The sequence below is a fragment of the Rhinoraja longicauda genome, chromosome 21 (assembly GCF_053455715.1).
Source record: "Rhinoraja longicauda isolate Sanriku21f chromosome 21, sRhiLon1.1, whole genome shotgun sequence".
NCBI classification, from domain to species: Eukaryota; Metazoa; Chordata; class Chondrichthyes; order Rajiformes; family Arhynchobatidae; genus Rhinoraja; species Rhinoraja longicauda.
This window is the reverse complement of record NC_135973.1, coordinates 35,367,244-35,390,118: the sequence shown is the minus strand read 5'-3', so window position 1 is coordinate 35,390,118 and position 22,875 is coordinate 35,367,244. Positions and strand designations below refer to the sequence as shown.

General features: G+C 49.8%; 1 protein-coding gene and 1 long non-coding RNA gene across 6 annotated transcripts in view; one reads left to right on the top strand and one right to left on the bottom strand.

Moving 5' to 3' along the window:
* Positions 1 to 22,875, top strand: part of LOC144604136 (uncharacterized) — a 54,322-nt gene that overhangs the window by 8,405 nt on the left and 23,042 nt on the right. For 3 of the 5 annotated variants that reach the window (XM_078418317.1, XM_078418316.1, XM_078418318.1), the window contains exons 2-4: positions 1,937 to 2,021; positions 2,528 to 2,619; positions 3,249 to 3,447. In XM_078418317.1, the coding sequence (XP_078274443.1) occupies positions 1,937 to 2,021; position 2,528 (86 nt within the window). In that variant the 3' untranslated portion in view covers positions 2,529 to 2,619; positions 3,249 to 3,447. Of the gene's footprint in view, positions 1 to 1,936; positions 2,022 to 2,527; positions 2,620 to 3,248; positions 3,448 to 8,727; positions 9,287 to 22,875 lie in introns of those variants that run through there. The other 2 variants (XM_078418321.1, XM_078418320.1) reach the window with 1 other exon arrangement.
* Positions 1,441 to 9,105, bottom strand: LOC144604137 (uncharacterized). The gene is made up of 2 exons (XR_013548691.1): positions 8,795 to 9,105; positions 1,441 to 4,990 (listed from the first exon to the last, which is right to left on the bottom strand). It is a non-coding gene; the product is annotated as an uncharacterized LOC144604137 (long non-coding RNA).

The following is a 22,875-nucleotide window of genomic DNA, read 5'->3' as shown; positions in this document are numbered from 1 at the left end:
TACCTTCAAAATCCGATTTTACCTTCTACCTAAAATCCATAAACAGAACTGTCCTGGCAGACCCATTGTTTCTGCCTGTTCATGTCCCACCGAACTTATTTCCACCTACCTCGACTCCATCCTATCCTCCTGGTCAAATCTCTCCCCACATACGTCCAAGACACCTCACATGCTCTCCGTCTCCTCGATAACTTCCAGTTTCGAGGCCCCCACTCCCTCATCTTTACCATGGATGTCCAGTCACTCTACACTTCCATCCCACACAAGGATGGTCTTGAGGCCCTCCGTTTCTTCCTCGACCGTAGAACCAGCCAATTCCCATCTACTAACACTTTCCTCCGCCTAGCAGAGCTGGTTCTTACCCTTAACAACTTCCCCTTTGACTCCTCCCACTTCCTCCAAACCAGAGGCGTAGCTATGGGCACTCGCATGGGCCCTAACTATGCCTGCCTCTTTGTCGGGTGCGTCGAACAATCGCTGTTCCAGACGTACACTGGCCCCATCCCCGAACACTACCTCCGCTACATCGACGACTGCATTGGTGCTACCTCTTGTACCCATGCAGAACTCACTGACTTCATAAACTTCACTACCAATTTCCATCCTGCTCTTAAATATACTTGGACTATCTCCGACATCTCCCTATCGTTTCTGGATCTCACCATCTCCATCACAGGAGACAGACCAGTGACTGACATCTACTACAAACCCACTGACTCCCACAGACTCCCTCAGTTTCAAATGGCCTCCCCTTTATTCTTGGACTGAGGCCCCTGGGTCTGGATCACCCCAACATTGGGAACATTTTTCCTGTATCTAGCTTGTCCAGTCCTTTTATATATTTTTTACGTCTCGACAAGATCTCCTCTCATCCGTCTAAATTCCAGTAAATACAAGCCCAGTCTTTTCAATCTTTCCTGGTGTCCCCCCATCCCAGGGATGAATCTTGTTAACCTAAGCTGCACTGCATCAATAGCGATGACGTCCTTCCTCAAATTAGGAGACCAAAACTGCACACAATACTCCAGATGTGGTCTCACCAGGGCCCTATACAACTGCAGAAGGACCTTCTTGCTCCTATACTCATATCCTCTCATTTTGAAGCACAACATGCCATTAACTTTCTTCACTGCGTACTGTACCTGCACGCTTACTTTCAGTGGCTGGTGTACAAGGCCACCAAGTTCTCATTGCACTTCTCCTTTACCTAATCTGACACCATTGAGATAATAATCTGCCTTCTGGATAATCTCACATTTATCTACATTATATTGCATCTGCCATGCATCTGCCCACTCACTCAACCTGTCCAAGTCACCCTGCAACCTCCTTACATCCACTTCACAGTTCACACTACCACCCAGCTTTGTGTCATCTGCAAACTTGCTAGTGTTATTTCTAATTCCAGTAGGATGCGTAAATGATAAGCCTTGAGTAATATTTAAAGATATAACAACAACTTTTATTAGTTTTGCCTTGAATTGTTCAAAAACAAATCTGGGTTACATTCACAAACCACTTCAGATTTTTATTTGAGTCAATCCTCATTTTAATGCTTCTCTTACATGACTGTCATTATATAAGGCACCATTTTGACCATGTGTGAGCACTAGTGCTGGATACCACTGCACCAATAATCCTGAGAGCAAGAGTTCGGGTTGTTACGAGTTTGCTGTTTAAATCTTAACACCATAGTGTTTTGAGAATTTGGAAGTGTGCACCTTAAGACGCAGTTGTTGGAAGGTCATACAAGTGCATTCTCAGGTGCCTTTCTTTTGAGACCCACCAACTTACAAGAGGTACAGCTGTATCAATTGGTGAACTGAATTATGGGCAATCAGTGATGGCGTTGCCAGCATAAATATTGACTGGGAATTAATTGCATAAAATGTTAAAATTATTAAAAATGTGCATATTTTTTTCTTTGTAAACGCAGAGAACAGATTGAAAGTTCGAGTCTGGAAGGAGAAAGTAGCCAGAGCTGTCTTCCCTGTCGACCGTTATCTAACATCATTAATGTGGTGGGTAGTGATATTTATGCACAAACTGTTTTAACATCATGCCGTTGGAATAACATTCATATCAATTTCTAAACTGAAGTTTTCAGTTAATGTTAATGTAATTTATTAATTCTAAACTAATGGTATCAATAACATAACGCAGTTAAAGTTCACCAGTTATAGGAGTAGAATTGTGCCTTGCGGCCCATCGAGTGAAAGAAAAACAGGTGCTAGAAATCTGAAACAAAACGATGACTGCTACAAAATGCTCAGCAGATCAATTAGCATCAGTGGACTCTCCACTGACATGCTGAATATATCCATTCAACATCTGTCAGCCTTGTTAGAACACACCTGGCTTTCAATATCAATAATAGTTATGATTTATATTTTTCTCACTCACTTTGCATTTCAAGCCATTCATCCTTTTTCGTTTGCACTGAATAACAATACGTTTGTTATTTCTAACTTTGCAATTATTTTCTAGTGAACGCTGGTTGATATAGGTTTTTTTCATTTCGTTGCAGAGAATTATGTCATCTTTATGAATTTGAAGAAAAATGTTTACCCTGATGAGGCAGATGTACAGATGGGTCGACCGTCAACAGGAATCTGACGGGTATTATTTAAACATATGATTCCTATTAGCAATTAATTTTTCCATTATACGATTCGATATTAAAGAATTTTATTTATCCCAGGGGGGGAAACTGATCTGTCAACAGGCAAAAGAACATAAAATACTATTGTCCAAGATGCTCTGCAGTTTGAGGAGCATCCTCCCCTCCAAGATCACCTCCCATGAATCCAACTCCACCCCCAGGACGGAGCCAGCCTTCCCGATGAGTTTGTTAATCCTATTGGCTTCCGCAGCCTTCACCCTGCTGCCCCAGCACGACTGCGAAGAAGATGGCACTGGCTACCACCGATTGGTAGATTCTCACCTGAAATCTATGTCCTCTGGTTCTTAATGTCCCCGACTCTGGGTAAAAGGCTGTGCATCCATCCTATCTATTCCCCTCATGATTTTGCACACCTTGACTTTATTCCATCTGGCATTTCTTTATCCATTTCTTGGTTCTCCTCTGAGTTCTAAATGCTCCCATTCTTCAGGTCTAAAATTATTTCTGATGATTTATGAGTTTTTTAACACTCCCTTTAATTCCTCATGCCAGCCATGGATAATTCACTTTTTTTTGTTGGATTTTTGTGCATTATACTAATTCTCTTTATTGTTCTTGATGTCAGATCACAGGGAAGATATACAAAAAGAATAAAATTGATCCTGGGACATGTAATGAGAAGAAGGGGATTCGGTTGATCTATGTAAGGCCTGCTGAACAACGTAATACATGGAACACAACGGAACAGATGGAAGGGGAGCAAACAACGAGGAGATGGAGGAACAAAGTCGAGCCTGCTGAAGAACCATTGGACATTGAAGCAGGTAAGGAATTGCATACTTGGGATGGTATTCAACACCTTAAGCAGGTGACATCAGATGTCGAGTCACAAGATGAATCAACAAAATCAAAACCACCGTGGTAAGTAATCACTGATAGGTAGGTACATAGGTATGGATTCATATATTCACAAGATCTAAGTTTTAGAGATAGATGGAGAGATAGATAGATAGATAGATAGAATAGATAAGACTGGTCAATCCAGCTTTACATCTTACTTTCCCCATCCCCCTCTTTGTAAAATACATTAACCTGACTTCTTTTTGTGCCTATTGAGTAATGTTGGGTGGTTCAAATTCATGCAGAGCATGAAGAACTCCAGTTGCTTTGCGTCTTCGGACCAAATAATAAAGGTGATTAGATAGGGTGGGGGAAATTCAGACAGGGTCCTATTTCTAAATCTTATTTAATGATCTATATCAGAAAGTGTACGTCATCAATACATTCTCTACCGATACAATAGGAAGGATTAGTATGCGGGTGATTTATGTGTTTGCAAAGACCGAAATAACTGTAGCGTAGCAGTACTTTTTATTTTAAGAAGCAAATTTGTGCTGGGGTAGGGGTAAAGAAGGAATGTCACCCTCTAGTGTCCAGTAGGTGTCCCTGCTCAGGGAATGCTGCAAAATTGTATTTGGTAAAGGAGAATGATCACAAAACAATTCAATGGGTTTTACAAAGGAGGGCAGCACAGTGGCGCAGCGGTAGAGGGGCTGCTTTACAGCGCCAGAGCCCCGGGTTCCATCCTGTCTACCGGTACTTGTCTGTGCGGAGCTTATCCGTTCTCCTGGGGCTGTGTGTGGGTTTTCTCCGAGATCTTTGGTTCCCTGCCACACTCTAAACGCATAGAGGTTTATAGGTTAATTGTTTTGGTAGAAAAATATAAATTGTCCATTGTGTGTGTTGGATAGTGTTAATGTGCAGGGATCGCTGGTCGGTGCAGACTTAGTGGGCCGAAGGACCTGTTTCCGCCCTGTATAGCTAAACTAAACTACAAGTTAAAAATACAATGCTTACATATCTGTTGTGCTGCTACAAGTAAGAATTTTACAAGAGTTGCCATTTCTCCAGCGACAATTTGTGCCCTTCAAGTTCAGAGTTATCAAAAAATGTGAGAGCCTTAACTTGGCTATAAAGGCACATTGTCCAGGCGGTGGCAGTGGGTTGGGGTTGCAGGGGTCAGCCTGACCAGGCGATGCGTCGATGGCCTCCACCGTTGCTCCGTCGCTGTATGCCGCTGCAGGCTGCATCTGATCCACACGCATGGCCATTGGGAGCGGCACCTGATCTAATTGAACCCCAGGCTGTTGCAAGGCCTCCAGCGGCCCCATCTTGCCAATACGTGGATCTGCAACACGTCGACCCGCGAACACGCCATCCCTCGCCTCACGCGACCATCACATCTCAGTCTCCGCGTCCACGGTGCCTCCCAGGCATCTGATCTTGGAACACCCGGAGCGTCTCCAAGGTAAGAACCCAGCAGATCACCTGCACTGTTCGGACTGTTTTAATTTGTATTTTCACTTGCTTTTTGTAAAATGGGAGAAATTATTTTGATTAGAAAGGGCACCAGGAACTGCTACTGCAGAGTAAATAAAGGGGAATCATACGTCAGTATCATCTATACGTATATATCTGTCTATATACTAAAACTCAGATATTGTATATATATATCCGTATCACTGTATCTGTGATGTCGCCAAAACGGTAAACTGTAGCGCCACAATTTTTGCACCACCTTAATCACCACTCTCATCGCCAGTGCCTATAACATTTTAATTTAGATTGGTCGTATATTTTTTAAGTTACAGAGGATTTAAAGTTAAAACATTTAATTTCTAACCGATTTCTTGAAGGTCTTCAGCATGTGACGTCACAATGCGCCTGTGAGATGAGCTCGCGCCCCCCCCCCCCCATAATTCATGCAGATATATATATATAACATGTGGACCTGCAGCCTAAACAGTAAACCGTAGCGCTACAATTTTAGCGCCACCTTAATCACCACTGTCCTGGCGGCTGTTTATAACAAGTTTTATTTAAATTGGTCGTATATCTTTTAAGTTAGAGACATTTTAAACTTTAAACCTCTCATTTCTAAACACATTTTTCAAACTGTTGTGCGTCTGACGTCACCATAGGGCACGCACGGCCTCTCCTCACTCGCACAAACAAGATGGACGCCGTTAGCGGAGCCGCCCGCCCGCAATCAGGGGCTCCCCTTTCCCCCACACCCGGGGGACACTCCCGAGCAGGAGGGAGATGGTTGGACTGATGGTCCACTCATCCTTCCCTTCCGTCCCTTCAGCCCATGCCACGGCGTCCTCGAGTTCCCCCTCTCGGCCGGGCCCAGCGACCCGCACCGTTACGTCACATAGAACACAGCGGGCAGCTTCTTCTCCTCCTTCAGTGGCCGCTTCCACCGATGGAAGCGCCGACGAGGGCCGCTGCCACCGACAGCCCCGTCACGACTTCAGAAAGATGGCGGCCTCCTCACGCTCCGCCATGTTGTGTGTGCCTCCCGCCGTGCCTCTATCCTCTCGCTTCTCTCCCCTCCCCACTCTCCCAGTCCCACCGCCGCCCGCCTCGAGTAGTCCCACATCCGCTGCCCGACTCCAGTAGTCCCACCTCCGCTGTCCGACTCCAGTAGTCCGGCGCTCCCTCCACCTCCATGCACGCTCGGTAAGTGCCTTTCGCCGCCAAGGGAGGGGAGTGGGCGTGGGGGCAGAGTGGGTGGAGGGAAGGGTGGGGGTAGGAGGGGGGTGAGGGTGGGGGGAGGAGAGAGTGGGGAGAGGAGAGAATGGGGTGTGGGGCAGGAGAGAGTGGGGGAAAGGGGGTGGTGGGGAAAGTGAGAGTGGAGCTGGGGAGGGAGAGTGGGACTGGGGAGGAGGGCATGGTGAGGTGGGGAGGAGGGAATAGTGGGAGTCGGGAAGAGGGAAGGGGACAGCAGGGGTGGGGGGGGTGATGGGGGGGAGAGAGAATGGGGTGGGGGGAAGGGGGACAGTGGGGGTCAGGGAAGATGGGAGATTGGGGGGGTAGGGAGGGGGGGGAATAAGGGGATTTGAGTGGGGGGTTGAGGGTGCTACACCAGTACAGAAGAGGCTTTGGGGCCAGGGCTCCTCAGTCACACCCTCTCCCCTTCCCTGTACCCCCTCATTGACGTCAGGGAGAGTGAGGGGGGGGGTAGTGAGGGGAGGGGAGAGTGAGGGGATGGGAGAGAAGCGGGAGGAGATGGGAGCCCCCGATTGAGTGCGGACGGTTCCATTAACGGCTGCCATCTTGTTTGTGCGATTGAGGAGAGGCCTTGCTCTGGTGATGTTCAGACGCACAGCAGCCCTTGGAAAATGTGTTCAGAAATGAAAGTTTTAAAATTTAAAATCTCTCTAACTTAAAAAATATAAGACCTATTTAAATAAAACTTGTTATAAACAGTCACCGCGAGAGTGGTGATTAACATGGCGCCAAATTGTGGCGCTATGGTTTACCGTTTTGGCTGCAGGTCCACATGTCCAAAACCAAATTTCAAAATCTCAGGGAGATATACATACATACAAATATATTTATATATACAAGATCTGAGTTTTTGTCGTAATATACGAGACCAAGTGGACTCGTTGCTCGTAGAGGGGGGATAGGGAAGTGGAGAGGGTGTGACCCAAAGCCTCACCTGTATTGATGTAGCACCCTCAACACCCCCTTATCCCCCCCCTCCCTATCCCTCACTCTCCCATTTTCCCTGACCCACTGTCCCCCTTCCCCCCAACTCTCTCATCCCCCCACCACCACCACCCTCCCCCCCACACCTGCTGTACCCTTCCCCCCACCCCACCTCCACCCCCACTCTTCCCTCCTCCCCACCCTGCCCTCCTCTGCAATCCCACTCTCCCTCCCACACCATTCACACTATCCCCCACCACCCCCTTTCCCCCACTCTCTCCTCCCCCACCCCACCATTCTCTCCCCCACCCCACCTCCCCTACTCTCTCCTACCCCACCCCCCCATTCTCATTGTACACCTTCCCCCTCCCCCACCCTCCCCTCTTACCCACCCCTCTCCCCTGACCCCCACTCTCTTCCCCCTTCTCCCCCACACCCCCTCTCTCCTCCTCACACCATCCCCCTCCTTTCATTCACTGTCCCCTTCCCCCCCACCCACCTTCCCCCTTCCCCAGTCTCTCCTCATACCTGACCCTCACTGTCCCCTTCCCCCAACCCCCACTCTCTTTTCCCCCCCACCACCCCCCGCAACCCTGCTGCCCCTTACCCCAATCCTCCTCCTCCCCACCCCCACTCTTCCCTCATCCCCAGTCCCACTCTTCCCTCTTCCCCAGTACCACTCTCCATCCCACTCACTCCCCTACCCCCCTTTCCCCCACTCTCTCCTCCCTCCACACCCCCCCAATTCTCTCCTCAGCCCCTTTCCCCCACTCTCCTCTCCCGACTCCCCCACTCTCCCCAGCCCCTCTCTCCTCCACCACTCCTCCCCGCTCCTTTCCTTCCCACCACCCTCATCCCCTCCTACCCCCGCCCTCCCCTCCACCCACCCCCCCACCCCATTATCACTGTCCGCCTCCCCCCCACTTCCCCACCCCCACTGTCTCCTCTTCCCCACCCCCACTCTCTTCCCCCCCCCACACCCCCTCTCTCCTCCCCTTTCACTCTCACTGTCCCCTTCCCCCACACTCACCCCCCTTTCCCTGCCCCCCACTGTCCCTCTTCCCCCCACCACCTCCCCCGCAGGCCCCTCCCACCCCCACTCTCTGCTCCTCTCCCCTCCCCCACCCTCTTCCCTGACCCCCACTACCCCCTTCTCCCCACCCCGCTGGCCCCCTCCCCAGTCCCACGCTTCCACCCCAGTCCCACTCTCCCTCCCATCCCCACTCGCTCCTCCCCCACCCCCTCCTCCGCACTCTGCCCTCTTGTCCACCTCCAATCTCCGCTGCACCCCCACCCCCCGACCTCCTCCCCCCTCCCCCTGTCCCCGACCTCCTCCCCCCCACCCCGTCCCCGACCTCCTCCCCCCCCACCCCCCGTCCCCGACCTCCTCCCCCCCCACCCCCTGTCCCCGACCTCCTCCCCCCCACCCCCTGTCCCCGACCTCCTCCCCCCACCCCCTCCACTCTCCCCCCACCCCACTCCAGTCTCCCCCCACCCCACTCCACTCTCCCCCACCCCTCCACTCTCCCCACCCCACTCCTCTCCCCCCACCCCCTCTCTCCTCCCCCCTCCCCACTCCCTCCTTGCCCACTCTCTCCTCCCCCCACCCTCCTCTCCAGCCACTCGGCCCCCACGCCCACTCCACGGAGAGCCGTTGCGGCGAAAGCCACTTACCGATCCGTGCAGGGAGGAGGAGGGAGCTCCGGACGACTCAAGGCGAGCAGATCATCGGCGGCCCGGTCGAGCTGGGACTCCTCGAGGCGGGCGGCGGCCCGGGGACTACTGGAGGCGGACATCGCAGCGGCTGGGACCATCCCAACCCTCCCCCACACACGGCCCCCACGCCAACTGCCCTACGCGGACCCGTTGGTGGCGAATGGCAGTTGCTGAGCGTGCAGAAAGGCGGCCGGAGCTCCGGAGCGCGACCGTTACTGTGGCCTGGCGGGGCCGCGCGCACATGATGGCGGGGCCGCGCGCACAAGATGGCGGGGCCGCGCGCACAAGATGGCGGAGCGCGAAGAGGAGGATGCCGCCATCTTTCTGACGTCGCGACGGGGCCGTCGGTGACAGCGGCCCTGTTGGACGCCTCCATCGGTGGAAGCGGCCGTTGGAGGAGGAGGAGAAGAAGCTGCCCGCTGCGCTGCGGCTTGTGTGCGGTAACTAAAGGTGCGGGGCGCTGGGACCGGGCGGGAGGGAGGACTCGAGGATGCCGTGGGTTGAAGGGAATGATGCGTGGACCATCAGTCCGACCACCTGCCTCCTGGTCGGAGTGTCCCCCCGAGTGTGGGGAGGGAGGAGAGAAGAGAGGGGAGCCCCTGATTGCGGGCGGGTGGGCGGCCCCGTTAACAGCGTCCATCTTGTTTGTGCGAGTGAGTAGAGGCCGTGCTCGCGCTATGGTGACGTCATACCCACAGCACTTTGAAAATGCGTTTAGAAATGAAAGTTTTAAACTTTAAAATCTCTCGAACTTAAAAACTATACGACCAACTTAAATAAAACTTCTTGTAAACAGTCGCCAGGAGAGCGGTGATTAAGGTGGCGCTATGGTTTACCGTTTTGGTTGCAGGTCCATTACATAGAGGATGTAACTAGGAAAATTGACAGGGGAGAGCCGGTGGATGTGGTGTCCCTCGACTTTCAGAAAGCCTTCGACAAGGTCCCACATAGGAGATTGGTGGGCAAAATTAGAGCACATGGTATTGGAGGTAGGGTACTGACATGGATAGAAAGTTGGTTGACAGACAGAAAGCAAAGAGTGGGGATAAATGGGTCCGTTTCAGAATGGCAGGCAGTGACTAGTGGGGTACCGCAAGGCTCGGTGTTGGGACCGCAACTATTTACAATATACATCAATGACTTGGATGAAGGGATTAAAAGTACCATTAGCAAATTTGCCGATGAAACAAAGCTAGGTGGCAGTGTGAACTGTGAGGAAGATGCTATGAGGTTGCAGGGTGACTTGGACAGGTTGTGTGAGTGGGCGGATGCATGGCAGATGCAGTTTAATTTAGATAAGTGTGAGGTTATCCACTTTGGTGGTAAGAATAGGAAGGCAGATTATTATCTGAATTGTGTCAAGTTAAGAAAAGAGGACGTACAACGTGATCTGGGTGTCTTAGTGCATCAGTCACTGAAAGGAAGCATGCAGGTGCAGCAGGCAGTGAAGAAAGCCAATGGAATGTTGGCCTTCATAACAAGAGGAGTTGAGTATAGGAGCAAAGAGGTCCTTCTGCAGTTGTACAGGCATGATCACATTGAATGGCGGTGCTGGCTCGAAGGGCCGAATGGCCTTCTCCTGCACCTATTTTCTATTGTCTATAGGTGCAGGAGGAGGCCATTCGGCCCTTCGAGCCAGCACCGCCATTCAATGTGATCATGGCTGATCATTCTCAATCAGTACCCCGTTCCTGCCTTCTCCCCATAACCCCTGACTCCGCTATCCTTAAAAGCTCTATCTAGCTCTCTCTTGAATACATTCAGAGAATTGGCCTCCGCTCCCTTCTGAGGCAGAGAATTTCATAGATTTGCAACCCTCTGACTGAAAAGGTTTTTCCTCATCTCCGATCTAAATGGCCTACCCCTTATTCTTAAACTGTGGCCCCTGGTTCTGGACTCCCCCAACATTGGGAACATGTTTCCTGCCTCTAACGTGTCCAACCCCTTAATAATCTTATACGTTTCGATAAGATCCCCTCGCATCCTTCTAAATTCCAGTGTATACAAGCCTAGTCGCTCCAGTCTTTCAACATATGACAGTCCCGCCATTCCGGGAAATAACGTAGTAAACCTACACTGCGCGCCCTCCATATCAAGAATATCCTTCCTCAAATTTGAAGACCAAAACTGCACACAGTACTCTAGGTGCGGTCTCTTTAGGGCCCTGTGCAACTGCAGAAGGACCTCTTTGCTCCTATCCTCAACTCCACTTGTTATGAAGGCCAACATTCCATTGGCTTTCTTCACTGCCTGCTGTACCTGCATGCTTCCTTTCAGTGACTGATGCACTAAGACATCCAGATCACGTTGTTGGTCCCCTTTTCCTAACTTGACACAATTCAGATAATAATCTGCCTTCCTATTCTTACCACCAAAGTGGATAACCTCACACTTATCCACATTAAACTGCATCTGCCACGCATCCGCCCACTCACACAACCTGTCCAAGTCTCCCTGCAACCTCATAGCATCTTCCTCACAGTTCACACTGCCACCCGGCTTTGTATCATCTGCAAATTTGCTAATGGTACTTTTAATCCCTTCATCCAAGTCATTGATGTATATTGTAAATAGCTGTGGTCCCAGCACCGTGCCTTGCGGTACCCCACAAGTCACTGCCTGCCATTCTGAAAGGGACCCATTTATCCCAATCTTTGCTTTCTGTCTGTCAACCAATTTCCTATCCATGTCAGTACCCTACCTCCAATACCATGCGCTCTAATTTTGCCCACCAATCTCCTATGTTGAAGGCTTTCTGAAAGTCGAGGTACACCACATCCACCGGCTCTCCTCTGTCAATTTTCCTAGTAACATCCTCAAAAAAATTCCAGAAGATTAGTCAAGCATGATTTCTCCTTCGTAAATCCATGCTGACTCGGAACGATCCTGTTACTGCTATCCAAATGCTCCGCAATTTTGTCTTTTATAATTGACTCCAGCATCTTCCCCACCACTGATGTCAGACTAACTGGTCTATAATTTCCCGTTTTCTCTCTCCCTCCTTTCTTAAAAAGTGGGATAACATTAGCTACCCTCCAATCCACAGGAACTGACCCTGAATCTATAGAACATTGGAAAATGATCACCAATGTGTGCACAATTTCTAGAGCTACCTCCTTAAGTACCCTGGGATGCAGACCATCAGGCCCTGGGGATTTATCAGCCTTCAGTCCCATCAGTCTACCCAAAACTCTTTCCTGCCTAATGTGGATTTCCTCCAGTTCCTCCGTCACCCTAGGATCTCTGGCCACTAGAACATCTGGGAGATTGTTTGTATCTTCCTTAGTGAAGACAGATCCAAAGTACCTGTTCAACTCGTCTGCCATTTCCTTGTTCCCCATAATAAATTCCCCTGCTTCTGTCTTCAAGGGACCCACATTTGCCTTGACTGTTTTTTTCCTCTTCACATACCTAAAAAAGCTTTTACAATCCTCCTTTATATTATTGGCTAGTTTACCCTCGTACCTCATCTTTTCTCCCCGTATTAGTTTTAGTTATCTTCTGTTGCTCTTTAAAAGAGTCCCAATCCTCTGGCTTCCCACTCTTCTTTGCTATGTTATACTTCTTCTCTTTGATTTTCATGCTGTCCTTGACGTCCCTTGTCAGCCACGGGTGCCTCTTACTCCCCTTAGAATCTTTCCTCCTCTTTGGGATAAATTGATCCTGCAACTTCTGCATTATTCCCAGGAATACCTGCCATTGCTGTTCCACCGTCTTCCTTGCTAGGGCCTCCTTCAAGTCAATTTTGGCCACCTCATGCCTCTGTAATCCCCTTTGCTATACTGTAATACTAACACTTCCGATTTTCCATTCTCCCTCTCAACTTGTAGAGTAAAACTTATCATATTGTGGTCACTGCCTCCTAATGGCTCCTTTAACTCGAGTCCCCTTATCAGATCAGGTTCATTACACAACACTAAATCCAGAAATGCCTTCTCCCTGATAGGCTCCAGTACAAGCTGTTCCAAGAATCCATCTCGGAAGCACTCCACAAACTCTCTTTCCTGGGGTTAATTACCAACCTGATTTTCCCAGTCCACCTGCATGTTGAAATCTCCCATAACAATACAATATACAATATAATACAATATATCTTTATTGTCATTGTAACCAGGGGTACAACGAGATTGGGAATGCGCCTCCCATACGATGCAATAATTTAGGTAATTTAGACAGCAGCAACCCAACGAAACGAAACAGTTGTAACAGTTTTGGACAGGGTAAAGTGCAAGTTGATCTATGCGTTGTGGCCATCCGGCTCAGCAGGACCGGTTCATAGCAGCTATGGCCCTGGGGATGAAGCTGTTCCTGAGTCTGGAGGTGCGGGCATAGAAGGCCTTGTATCGTCTGCCCGATGGAAGGAGTTCGAACAGACTGTTGCAGGGGTGTGAAGAGTCTTTGTGGATGCTGGTGGCTTTTCTGAGGCATCGTGTGTTGTAGATGCCCTCCAAGTCTGGTAGCTGTGTTCCGATGGCCCTCTGAGCTCTATGGACTACCCGCTGTAGAGCTTTCCTTTCTGCCTCCGTGCAGCTGAGGTACCACACAGGGATGCCATGCGTTAGGATGCTCTCTATGGTGCAGCGGTAGAAGGTCGTCAGCAGCTGTTGGGGTAGACCAGACTTTTTCAGTGTTCTTAAGTAGAACAGTCTTTGTTGTGCCTTCTTGACCAGCGCAGCAGTGTTCTTGGACCATGTTAGGTCCTCCGAAATGTGAGTGCCTAGAAACTTGAAGCTGGACACTCTCTCCACACTGTCCCCGTTGATAGAGATCGGGGCATATTCCCCGTTATGTGACCTACGGAAGTTGATGATCAGCTCCTTGGTCTTGGTGGTATTTAGGGACAGGTTGTTATCCGAGCACCAGTCCGCCAGGTTCTGCACCTCCGCTCTATAGTTTGTTTCATCCCCGTTGGTGATCAGCCCGATCACCGTTGTGTCATCTGCAAACTTGACAATGGTGTTGGTGTCGAATGCAGGAACACAGTCGTGTGTGAAGAGGGAGTAGAGCATGGGGCTCAGAACACAGCCCTGTGGTGTGCCGGTACTCAGGGTGAGAGTGGAGGACAGGTGCGGGCCCATTCTCACTGCCCGCCATAGCATTACATTTGCGACATGCCAATTTTAGCTCCTGATTCAACTTGCACCCTATGTCGAGGGTACTGTTTGGGGGCCTGTAGATGACTCCCATTAGGGACTTTTTACCCTTACAATTCCTCATTTCTATCCATAATGATTCTACATCTCCTGATTCTATGTCACCTCTTGCAAGGGAGTGAATATCACTCCTTACCAACAGAGCGACCCCACCCCCTCTCCCCACCTGTCTGTCTTTTCTATACGTTGTGTACCCCTGAATATTTTCCCAGCCCTGGTTCTCTTGTAGCCATGTCTCGGTAATTCCCACAACATCATAATTGCCAATGTCTAACTGAGCCTCTAGCTCACAGGTGTCAAACACAAGGCCCGTGGGCCGAATGCGGCCCGCCACGTCATTTTATGTGGCCTGCGAGAGCTTAATTGTCATTGGTCGTATATCTTTTAAGTTACAGACATTTTTAACTTTCAAACTTTCATTTCTCAACGCATTTTTCCAAGTTGCTGTGCGTCTGACGGCACGGCCTCTCCTCACTCGCACACACAAGATGGACGCCGTTAGCGGAGCCGCCCGCAATCACCGCCTCCCCTCCCCGCTCTCCCACACCCGGGGGACACTCCCGAGCAGGAGGGAGATGGTCGGAGTGATGGTCCTCATCCTTCCCTTCCGTCCCTTCAACCCACGCACGGCGTCCTCGAGTCCCCCCTTCCAACGATGGCGGCGTCGACGAGGGCCGCTGCCACCGACGGCCCGTCGCGACTTCAGACTGCGCGCCTCCCGCAGCGCCCCTCTCCCCTCGCTTCTCTCCCCTCCCGACGCTCCCAGACCGGCCCCGCCCGCCTCGAGTAGTCCCACCTCCGCTGCCCGACTCCAGTAGTCCGGGGCTCCCTACTCCCTGCACGCTCGGTAAGTGCCTTTCGCCGCCAACGGCTCCACAGAGGGGAGGGGAGTGGACGTGGGGCCGAGTGGGGGGGGGGGGGGAGGGAAGGGTGGGGGTGTGGGGGGAGGAGAGAATGGGATTATGGGGGTGGGGGGAGGAGAGAGTGGGGGAAAGGGGGGGGGGAGTGAGAGTGGGTGAGGAGAGAGTAGGGGGAGAGTGGGACTGGGGAGGGGGACAGCGGGGGTGGTTGGGGGAAGAGAGAACGGGGATGGTTGGTGGAAGAGAGAGGGGTGGGGGGAAGGGGAACAGTGGGGGTCAGGGAAAGGGGGGGTGGGAGGGAGAGTGGGACTGGGGAGCGGGGTGGTGGGGGGAAGAGAGTGGGGGAGCGGGGGTGGGAGGAGCAGAGAGTGGGGGTGGGAGGAAGGGGACAGTGGGGGTCAGGGAAAGGGGGTGGGAGGAGCAGAGAGTGGGGGTGGGAGGGAGAGTGGGACTGGGGAGCGGGGTGGTGGGGGGAAGAGAGTGGGGGAGGGGGGTGGGAGGAGCAAAGAGTGGGCGGAAGGGGACAGTGGGGGTCAGGGAAGAGTGTGGGGGAAGCAAAGGGGGGAAGGTGGGTGGGGGAAGGGGACAGTGAGAGTGAAAGGGGAGGAGGGGGTGGGGGAGGAGGGAGGAGGCGGAGGAGAGGGGATGTGGGGGGTGATGATGGGGGGAAGAGAGGGTCGGAGGGAAGGGGGACTGTGAGGGTCAGGGAAAAGGAGAGTGGGGGGAGGGAGTGGGGGAGGGAGGGAAAGGTGGGTGATGGGGAAGGGAGGGGGAGGGTGGGGGAGGAGAGAGAGTGGGGGGAAGGGGGTGGTGGTGGGGGGAAGAGAGTGGGGGGTAGGGGGGAAGGGGGACAGTGGGAGTGGGGGGAGGGGGACGGTGAGAATGCAGGTGGGGCGAGTGGGTGGAGGGGAGGGTAGGGGTGGGTGGGGGTGAGGAGAGAGTGGGGGAGGCGGGGGTGGGTGAGGAGGGGTGGAGGAGAGAGTGGGGCTGGGGAGGTGAGAGTGGGGCTGGGGAGGAGAGAATGGGGGGGTGGGGGGAGGAGAGAGTGGTGGAATGGGGGGTGGAGGAGAGTGCGAGCGGGGGTGGGAGGGAGAGTGCTACTGGGGAGGAGGGTGGGGTGGGGAGGAGGGAAGAGTGCAGGTGGGGAGGAGGGCTGGGGGGAAGGGGACAGCAGGGGTGTGGGGGAGGAGGGGGTGTTGGTGGGGGATGAGAGAGTGGGGGTTGGGGAGAAAGGGGACAGTGGGGGTCAGGGAAGATGGGAGAGAGGGGGGTAGGGAGAGGAGGGATAAGGAGGATTGACTAGGGGGTTGAGGATGCTACACCAATACAGGAGAGGCTTTGGGTCCAAGGCTCCTCGGTCATACCCTCTCCCCTTCCCTGTACCGCCTTTAATTGCGCTCCCACTCCCCTGGAGGAGCACGGCACCACAGTGAAGGAGAAAGAAGATGGCCGCTGGCAGGACAGTGTCAGAGGATCCCTCTCCCCTTTCCCTTCCTCACCCTCCCCTCTCCACCTCCCCTCCTCTCCCCCCCCCCCCCCCCCCCCCCCATTGAGGTCCTTTATTTTTATTTTTAAAGAGACAATTTATTTTAAAGAAAAAACGCGATTACCCCAGGTCGCAATGGAAACCCTACGAGGAACTTGTCAATGTGCTTACATATATTTTTACATTTATGTTAATGCGTGTACAATATTTGTTCATTTCAATAAATAATAATCAAATGCAGACAGTTATTTAACAATATGTTAAAGATTAGTTACATTTATACAGTCTTACAGTTACAACCGGCCCTTTGAGGGCAACCATAATGCTGATGTGGCCCGAGGTGAAAATGAGTTTGACACCCCTGCTCTAGCTCATCCACTTTATTTTTTATACTTTGCGTATTTAAATACAACACTTTAACTTCGGTTTATTCACAAAGTGCTGGAGTAACTCAGCAGGTCGGGCAGCATCTCGGGAGAGAAGGAATGGGTGACGTTTCGGGTCGAGACCCTTCTTCAGACTGAAGGTCTCGACCCGAAACGTCACCCATTCCTTCTCTCCCGAGATTCTGCCCGACCTGCTGAGTTACTCCAGCATTTTGTGAATAAATCGATTTGTACCAGCATCTGCAGTTATTTTCTTATACTACTTTAACTTCGGTATTCAACTCCCCTTTTACACAGGTCACAATTGGGCCTGACCTTACTCTCTTATCCCTTCAAGAACTTCCCTTCCCATTTATTCGAGAGTCCTTTGCAATTTCTCCTATATTCGCTTCCCCTTTAACTCCATCTTCATATTCCCAATTTGTCAACCCTTCCCCCCCACTACTTAGTTTAAAGCCACACTTGTAGCACTAGCAAACCTGCCTGCCAGAATGTTGGTCCCCCGGCTGTTAAGGTGTAACCCGTCCCTTTTGTACAGGTCACCCCTACCCCAGAAGAGATCCCAGTGGTCTAGAAATCTAAATCCCTGCTCCCTGCACCAGCCAACATTCATATCCCCGATCTCTCTGTTCCTGCCCTCACCAACACTAGGTAAAGGTAGCAGTCCAGAGACAACATCCTACTTCTCAGTATTCTTCCTAACTCTCTAAACTCATGTAGCAGTATCTCCTTCCTCTTCCTCCCGACGTCGTTCGTGCCTACGTGCACAACTACTTCCAGTTGAACACCTTCCTTTGCTAGGATGTTCTGAAGCCGGTCTGTGATGTCTTGAACCCTGGCACCAGGGAGGCAACAGACCATCCTCAAGTCCCGCCTGCAGCCGCAGAATCTACTGTCCGTACCTCGGACAATGGAGTCACCCACTACTATGTCTCTTCCTGACTTCGGTCTCCCCGGTCGAGTTTCCTTGCCTGGGTTAGAGCCGCCAACACGTCTGCCGGTCGGACTGGAAGCGTCTTCTGCCTCGACAGTTCCCAATAGGGTGTACCTGTTTGCAACAGGCTGAGCCACCGGACAGCCACTGTAGTCCACGTTCACTCCCCCCTGAAACAGTCTCCCACCTTCGCTCGACCTGGACCCTTGGCGTGACAGCCTCACAGTAGATCCTGTCCAGAAAACTCTTGCATTCCTGGATGGCCCCGAGGTCATCCAGCTGCTTTTCCAACTCTGCCACAAGTCCATTCAGGAGCTGCACCTGGACACAGTTCTTGCAGCTGTAGCTCCCAGAAGCTCCAGCGGTGTCCCTACCTTCCCACATCCTGCAGGAAACACACTGCACCAACTTATTGGCCATTACTTTATTGTCTAAAAAAAAAAACAGGCTTAAAAACAAAGGTAACTTCCTCACCTCAGCCTCCTCGCCGAAGACTCGCAGCCAAAGACACGCAGTTTTCTCACAGCGCACTTCCTTCGCCAGGGCTGCACTCCCTGTGCAAGTCTTGCTTATATCAGTCACTAAATTACTTAATTGGCCAATTTACCAACCTACTTTAATTGATCAACCAATCCACGTACTCACTTCTATCCTGCCTTCCTGTCGAGCTTGGAGTTATGCGCTTTTCTGACTGCGACTATCGTCCCTTTGGCGTTCTTTTTAAACTGTCTTTTCACACTGCAATTACCGCATACTTTGCTCTCAGCCAACGGTAGTCCTTGCTCTGCTCCTGACCTTTTCTGACAGACTCTTCCTTCTGTTTCTGATAATTCTTCCACACCTTCTCGTGTGGTACTTGCTAGGTGTGCTAGTCTTCGGACAATTGGGCCTAGATCTCTAGCTGAATATGGTGGTTGTACTGCAATAGTTAAATGGGGGACTGCCATACCTTCCAGCGCACATACCCTCTGTTGTGTTGGCGTTAGGCCGACCGCTAGGGCTATGCCTTCTTTTCCAAAATATAGATGCGGGCATACAGTCAGACTATCTTCTTGCCCTAACAATCCTTTTATTTGTTCTTCATATTCTGGGTCAAGATTCCTCAGATACTTTGCAGTACAATGCAAGCGGGTTTTCCAGGGGAGGACTTCCAGCATTAAGTAAAGTGTTTGGGCTGCTGGAGACAACGGTTAATAATAATAATAATATATTCCTTTATTCGTCCCGCACCGGGGAAATTTATAGTGTAACAGCATCAAAGTGGACAGCAAGAGAGCAAGAGATCATTCATTATAATAAAAGATACATAGATTGTCATTTGTTTCCATGCATTCTTAGCTGTTATTGTTGACTCGTCTGCTGGGAGCAGTGCTGGTTGTGCAGTCTCACAGCAGCGGGAAGGAAGGACCTCCGATATCTCTCCTTCACACACTTGGGGTGAAGGAGTCTGTCACTGAAGGAGCTACTCAGTGCAGTGACAGTGTCCTGCATGGGGTGGGAGTCGTTGTCCAGCAGCGATGTTAGCTTTGCCATCATCCTCCTCTCTCCCACCACCTGCACTGAGTCGAGGGTGCAACCCAGGACAGAGCTGGCCTTCCTGACCAGCTTGTCGAGTCTCTTCCCTTCCGCCGCTGAGATGCTGCTGCTCCAGCAGACCACTCCTTAGAAGATGGCCGATGCAACCACCGTGTTGCAGAAGGTCCTTAGGAGTGCCCCGGCACTCCAAAGGACCTGAGTCTCCTTAGCACATAAAGTCTGCTCTGGCCCTTTCTGTATAGCGCATCGGTGTTTTCAGTCCAGTTCAGTTTATTGTTGAGCTAGACACCCAGGTACCAAGGGCGGCACGGTAGCGCAGCGGTAGAGTTGCTGCTTTACAGCGAATGCAGCGCCGGAGACTCAGGTTCGATCCTGACGACGGGTGCTGCACTGTAAGGAGTTTGTACGTTCTCCCCGTGACCTGCGTGGGTTTTCTCCGAGATCTTCGGTTTCCTCCCACACTCCAAAGACGTGCAGGTATGTAGGTTAATTGGCTGGGTAAATGTAAAAATTGTCCCTAGTGGGTGTAGGATAGTGTTAATGTATGGGGATCGCTGGGCGGCACGGACTTGGTGGGCCGAAAAGGCCTGTTTCCGGCTGTATATATATGATATGATATGATATATGATATAAGAATCCACCCTCGCGATGTCCATTCCCTGGATGTTCACCGGTGTCGGGGGGGACCTGGCTGCGCCTGCGGAAATCTACCACCCTGGTTTTCCCCGCGTTGATCCGGAGGCAGTTCCGCTGGCACCAGTCAGGTAATGGAAATTAGCCTTTACTGAATTCACAAATCACATAAACATTTGAGATATACAATATAATTTTCTAATTGAATTCATGTAGGGCTAATGATTGCTTTATTTTCAATTGATTGATATTGAAACAGTTACCAACACAATAAGACCAAAATCTAAAAAGTACCTTTAAAACCAAGTATTGTAAGCAGCCACAAAATCAGTCCGCTGAGTGTTTCCAGTATTTTCTGTTTTGATTCCAAATTTCCAGTATTCAGTAAACTTTTTGCTCTTACTAATTAAATCCGTAGCAGACATGGGCAGGAAAGTTAAATATAACTATATCGCAGAGCACAAGTCTTCACTGTTTGCAACTCCAAATTTTGTGCCATTTGCAAACTGACGAACCAATCCATCTACATTGTTGTTTATAATCACAAACGAGCGTCCCAGCACCGATGACTGCGGAGCACCACTGTCCACATGATGTGCCCATAGTTTTCTTTGTAATACTATTTCCAAGTCTGGAGTAACACCTTGCGTAATCACACTCTATATTTCAAAACGATAATGACAAGAATTATTTAACCTTAAAAAAAATTATATTCTGATTTTCTTTAATAGAATTCCAAAATACTCCTTGATTAAAATGAATGTTAACTTATTTTAATCAATTTCCATGAATAACATTTTCTTTGTCTGAAGCATTGGGCTGTGGAAGTTTGCACAGTTTAGGCTCGCAGAAGCAATATTTTTCATAACATTTTCCAACACGCTGAGTGTTGATCCCATCTCCATTTTATGCCAACGTAGTCGAGTCCATCGCACAGATCAAACTCTCCACCATTTACACTTCATGATGTATCGGAAAAGCTGCCAACATAATCAAAGACTTGTCCCACCCTGGACATTCCTCCTATGTGCTCTCAGCGGACAAAAAGATTCAGAAGCTTGTTCAAAAGCTTCAAAAACAAATCTGGGTCACGTTCACAAACCACTTCAGATTTTTATTTTCGTCAATCCTCATTTTAATGCTTCTCTTACATGACTTTGTCATTATATAAGGCACCATTTTGACCGTGTGTGAGCACTAGTGCTGGATACCACTGCACCAATAATCCTGAGAGCAAGAGTTTGGGTTGTTACGAGTTTGCTGTTTGAATCTTAACACCATAGTGGTTTGAGAATTTGGAAGTGTGCACCTTAAGACGCAGTTGTTGGATTGTCATACAAGTGCATTCTCAGGTGCCTTTCTTTTGAGACCCACCAACTTACAAGAGGTACAGCTGTATCAATTGGTGAACTGAAGTATGGGCAATCAGTGATGGCATTGCCAGCATAAATATTGACTGGGAATTAATTATGTAAAATGTTAAAATTATTAAAAATGTGCATATTTTTGTCTTTGTAAATGCAGAGAACAGATTGAAAGTTCGAGTCTGGAAGGTGAAAGTAGCCAGAGCTGTCTTCCCTGTAGACCGTTATCTAACATCATTAATGTGGTGGGTAGTGATATATATGCACAAACTGTTTTAACATTGGAATAACATTCATATCAATTTCTAAACTGAAGTTTTCAGTTAATGTTAATGTAATTTATTAATTCAAAACTAATGGTATCAATAACATAACGCAGTTAAAGTTCACAAGTTATAGGAGTAGAATTGGGCCATTCGGCCCATTGAGTCCACTGCCATTCAATCATGGCTGATCTTTGCCTCCTAATCCCATTTTCCTGCCTTCTCCCCATAACCCTTGACACCTGTGCTAATCAAGAATTTATCTATCTCTGCCTTAAAAATATCCATTGACTTTTACAGCCCTCTGTGGCAATGAGTTCCACAGATTAAATACCATCTGACTAACAAAGTTTCTCCTCACTTCTACTTCCTTTCTAAAAGAGCGTTCCTTAATTTGAGGCCATGACCTCTCGTCCAAGCCTCTCCCACCAGTGGAAACATCTTTCCACATTCACTATCTCTTCTCTTCAAATCTTTCCTATCCACATGTGCCTGTCCAAGTGCTTTTTAAATACTGTTATAGTACCTGTTTTAACTATATCCTCTGGCAGCTCTCTCTATATATGCACAATCCTGTGTGTGGAAAAAGTTGACACTCTGGTTTTTCTTGAATATTGCCCCTCTCACCTGAAATCTATGTCCTCTGGTTCTTAATGTCCCCGACTCTGGGTAAAAGGCTGTGCATCCATCCTATCTATTCCCCTCGAGATTTTGCACACCTTGACTTTATTCCATCTGGCATTTCTTTATCCATTTCTTGGTTCTCCTCTGAGTTCTAAATGCTCCCATTCTTCAGGTCTAAAATTATTTCTGATGATTTATGAGTTTTTTAACACTCCCTTTAATTCCTCATGCCAGCCATGGATAATTCTTTTTTTTGGGGGGGGGGGGGGGGGTTTGTGCATTAAACTAATTCTAATAATAATAATAATAATACATTTTATTTATATAGCGCTTTTCATATACTCAAAGACGCTTTACAGAGATTTTGAGAACATAGGGGAAATGAATAAATAGATAAATAAGTAAATAAATAAATGAACAGAGAAAGGAGACAGAAGGTGAGGTGACCTTCAGTGGTTGAAGGCAGTACTGAACAGGTGAGACTTCAGCGATGTTTTGAATGTGGTGAGTGTGGAGGAGTCTCTAACGGTTTGGGGTAGTGAGTTCCATAGGGTGGGAGCAGCGATGGAGAAAGCCCTGTCCCCCCAGGATCTGAGTTTAGTCCGGATGTGTGGGGATAGGAGATTGGCAGCGGCAGAGCGGAGGGTGCAGGTGGGAGTGTGCCTGTGGAGGAGGTCGGTTAGGTAGGATGGGGCCAGGTTATGGAGGGCTTTGTAGGTTATGAGGAGGATTTTGTACTGGATTCTCTGGGGGATGGGGAGCCAGTGGAGTTTATAAAGGACGGGGGTGATATGGTCACG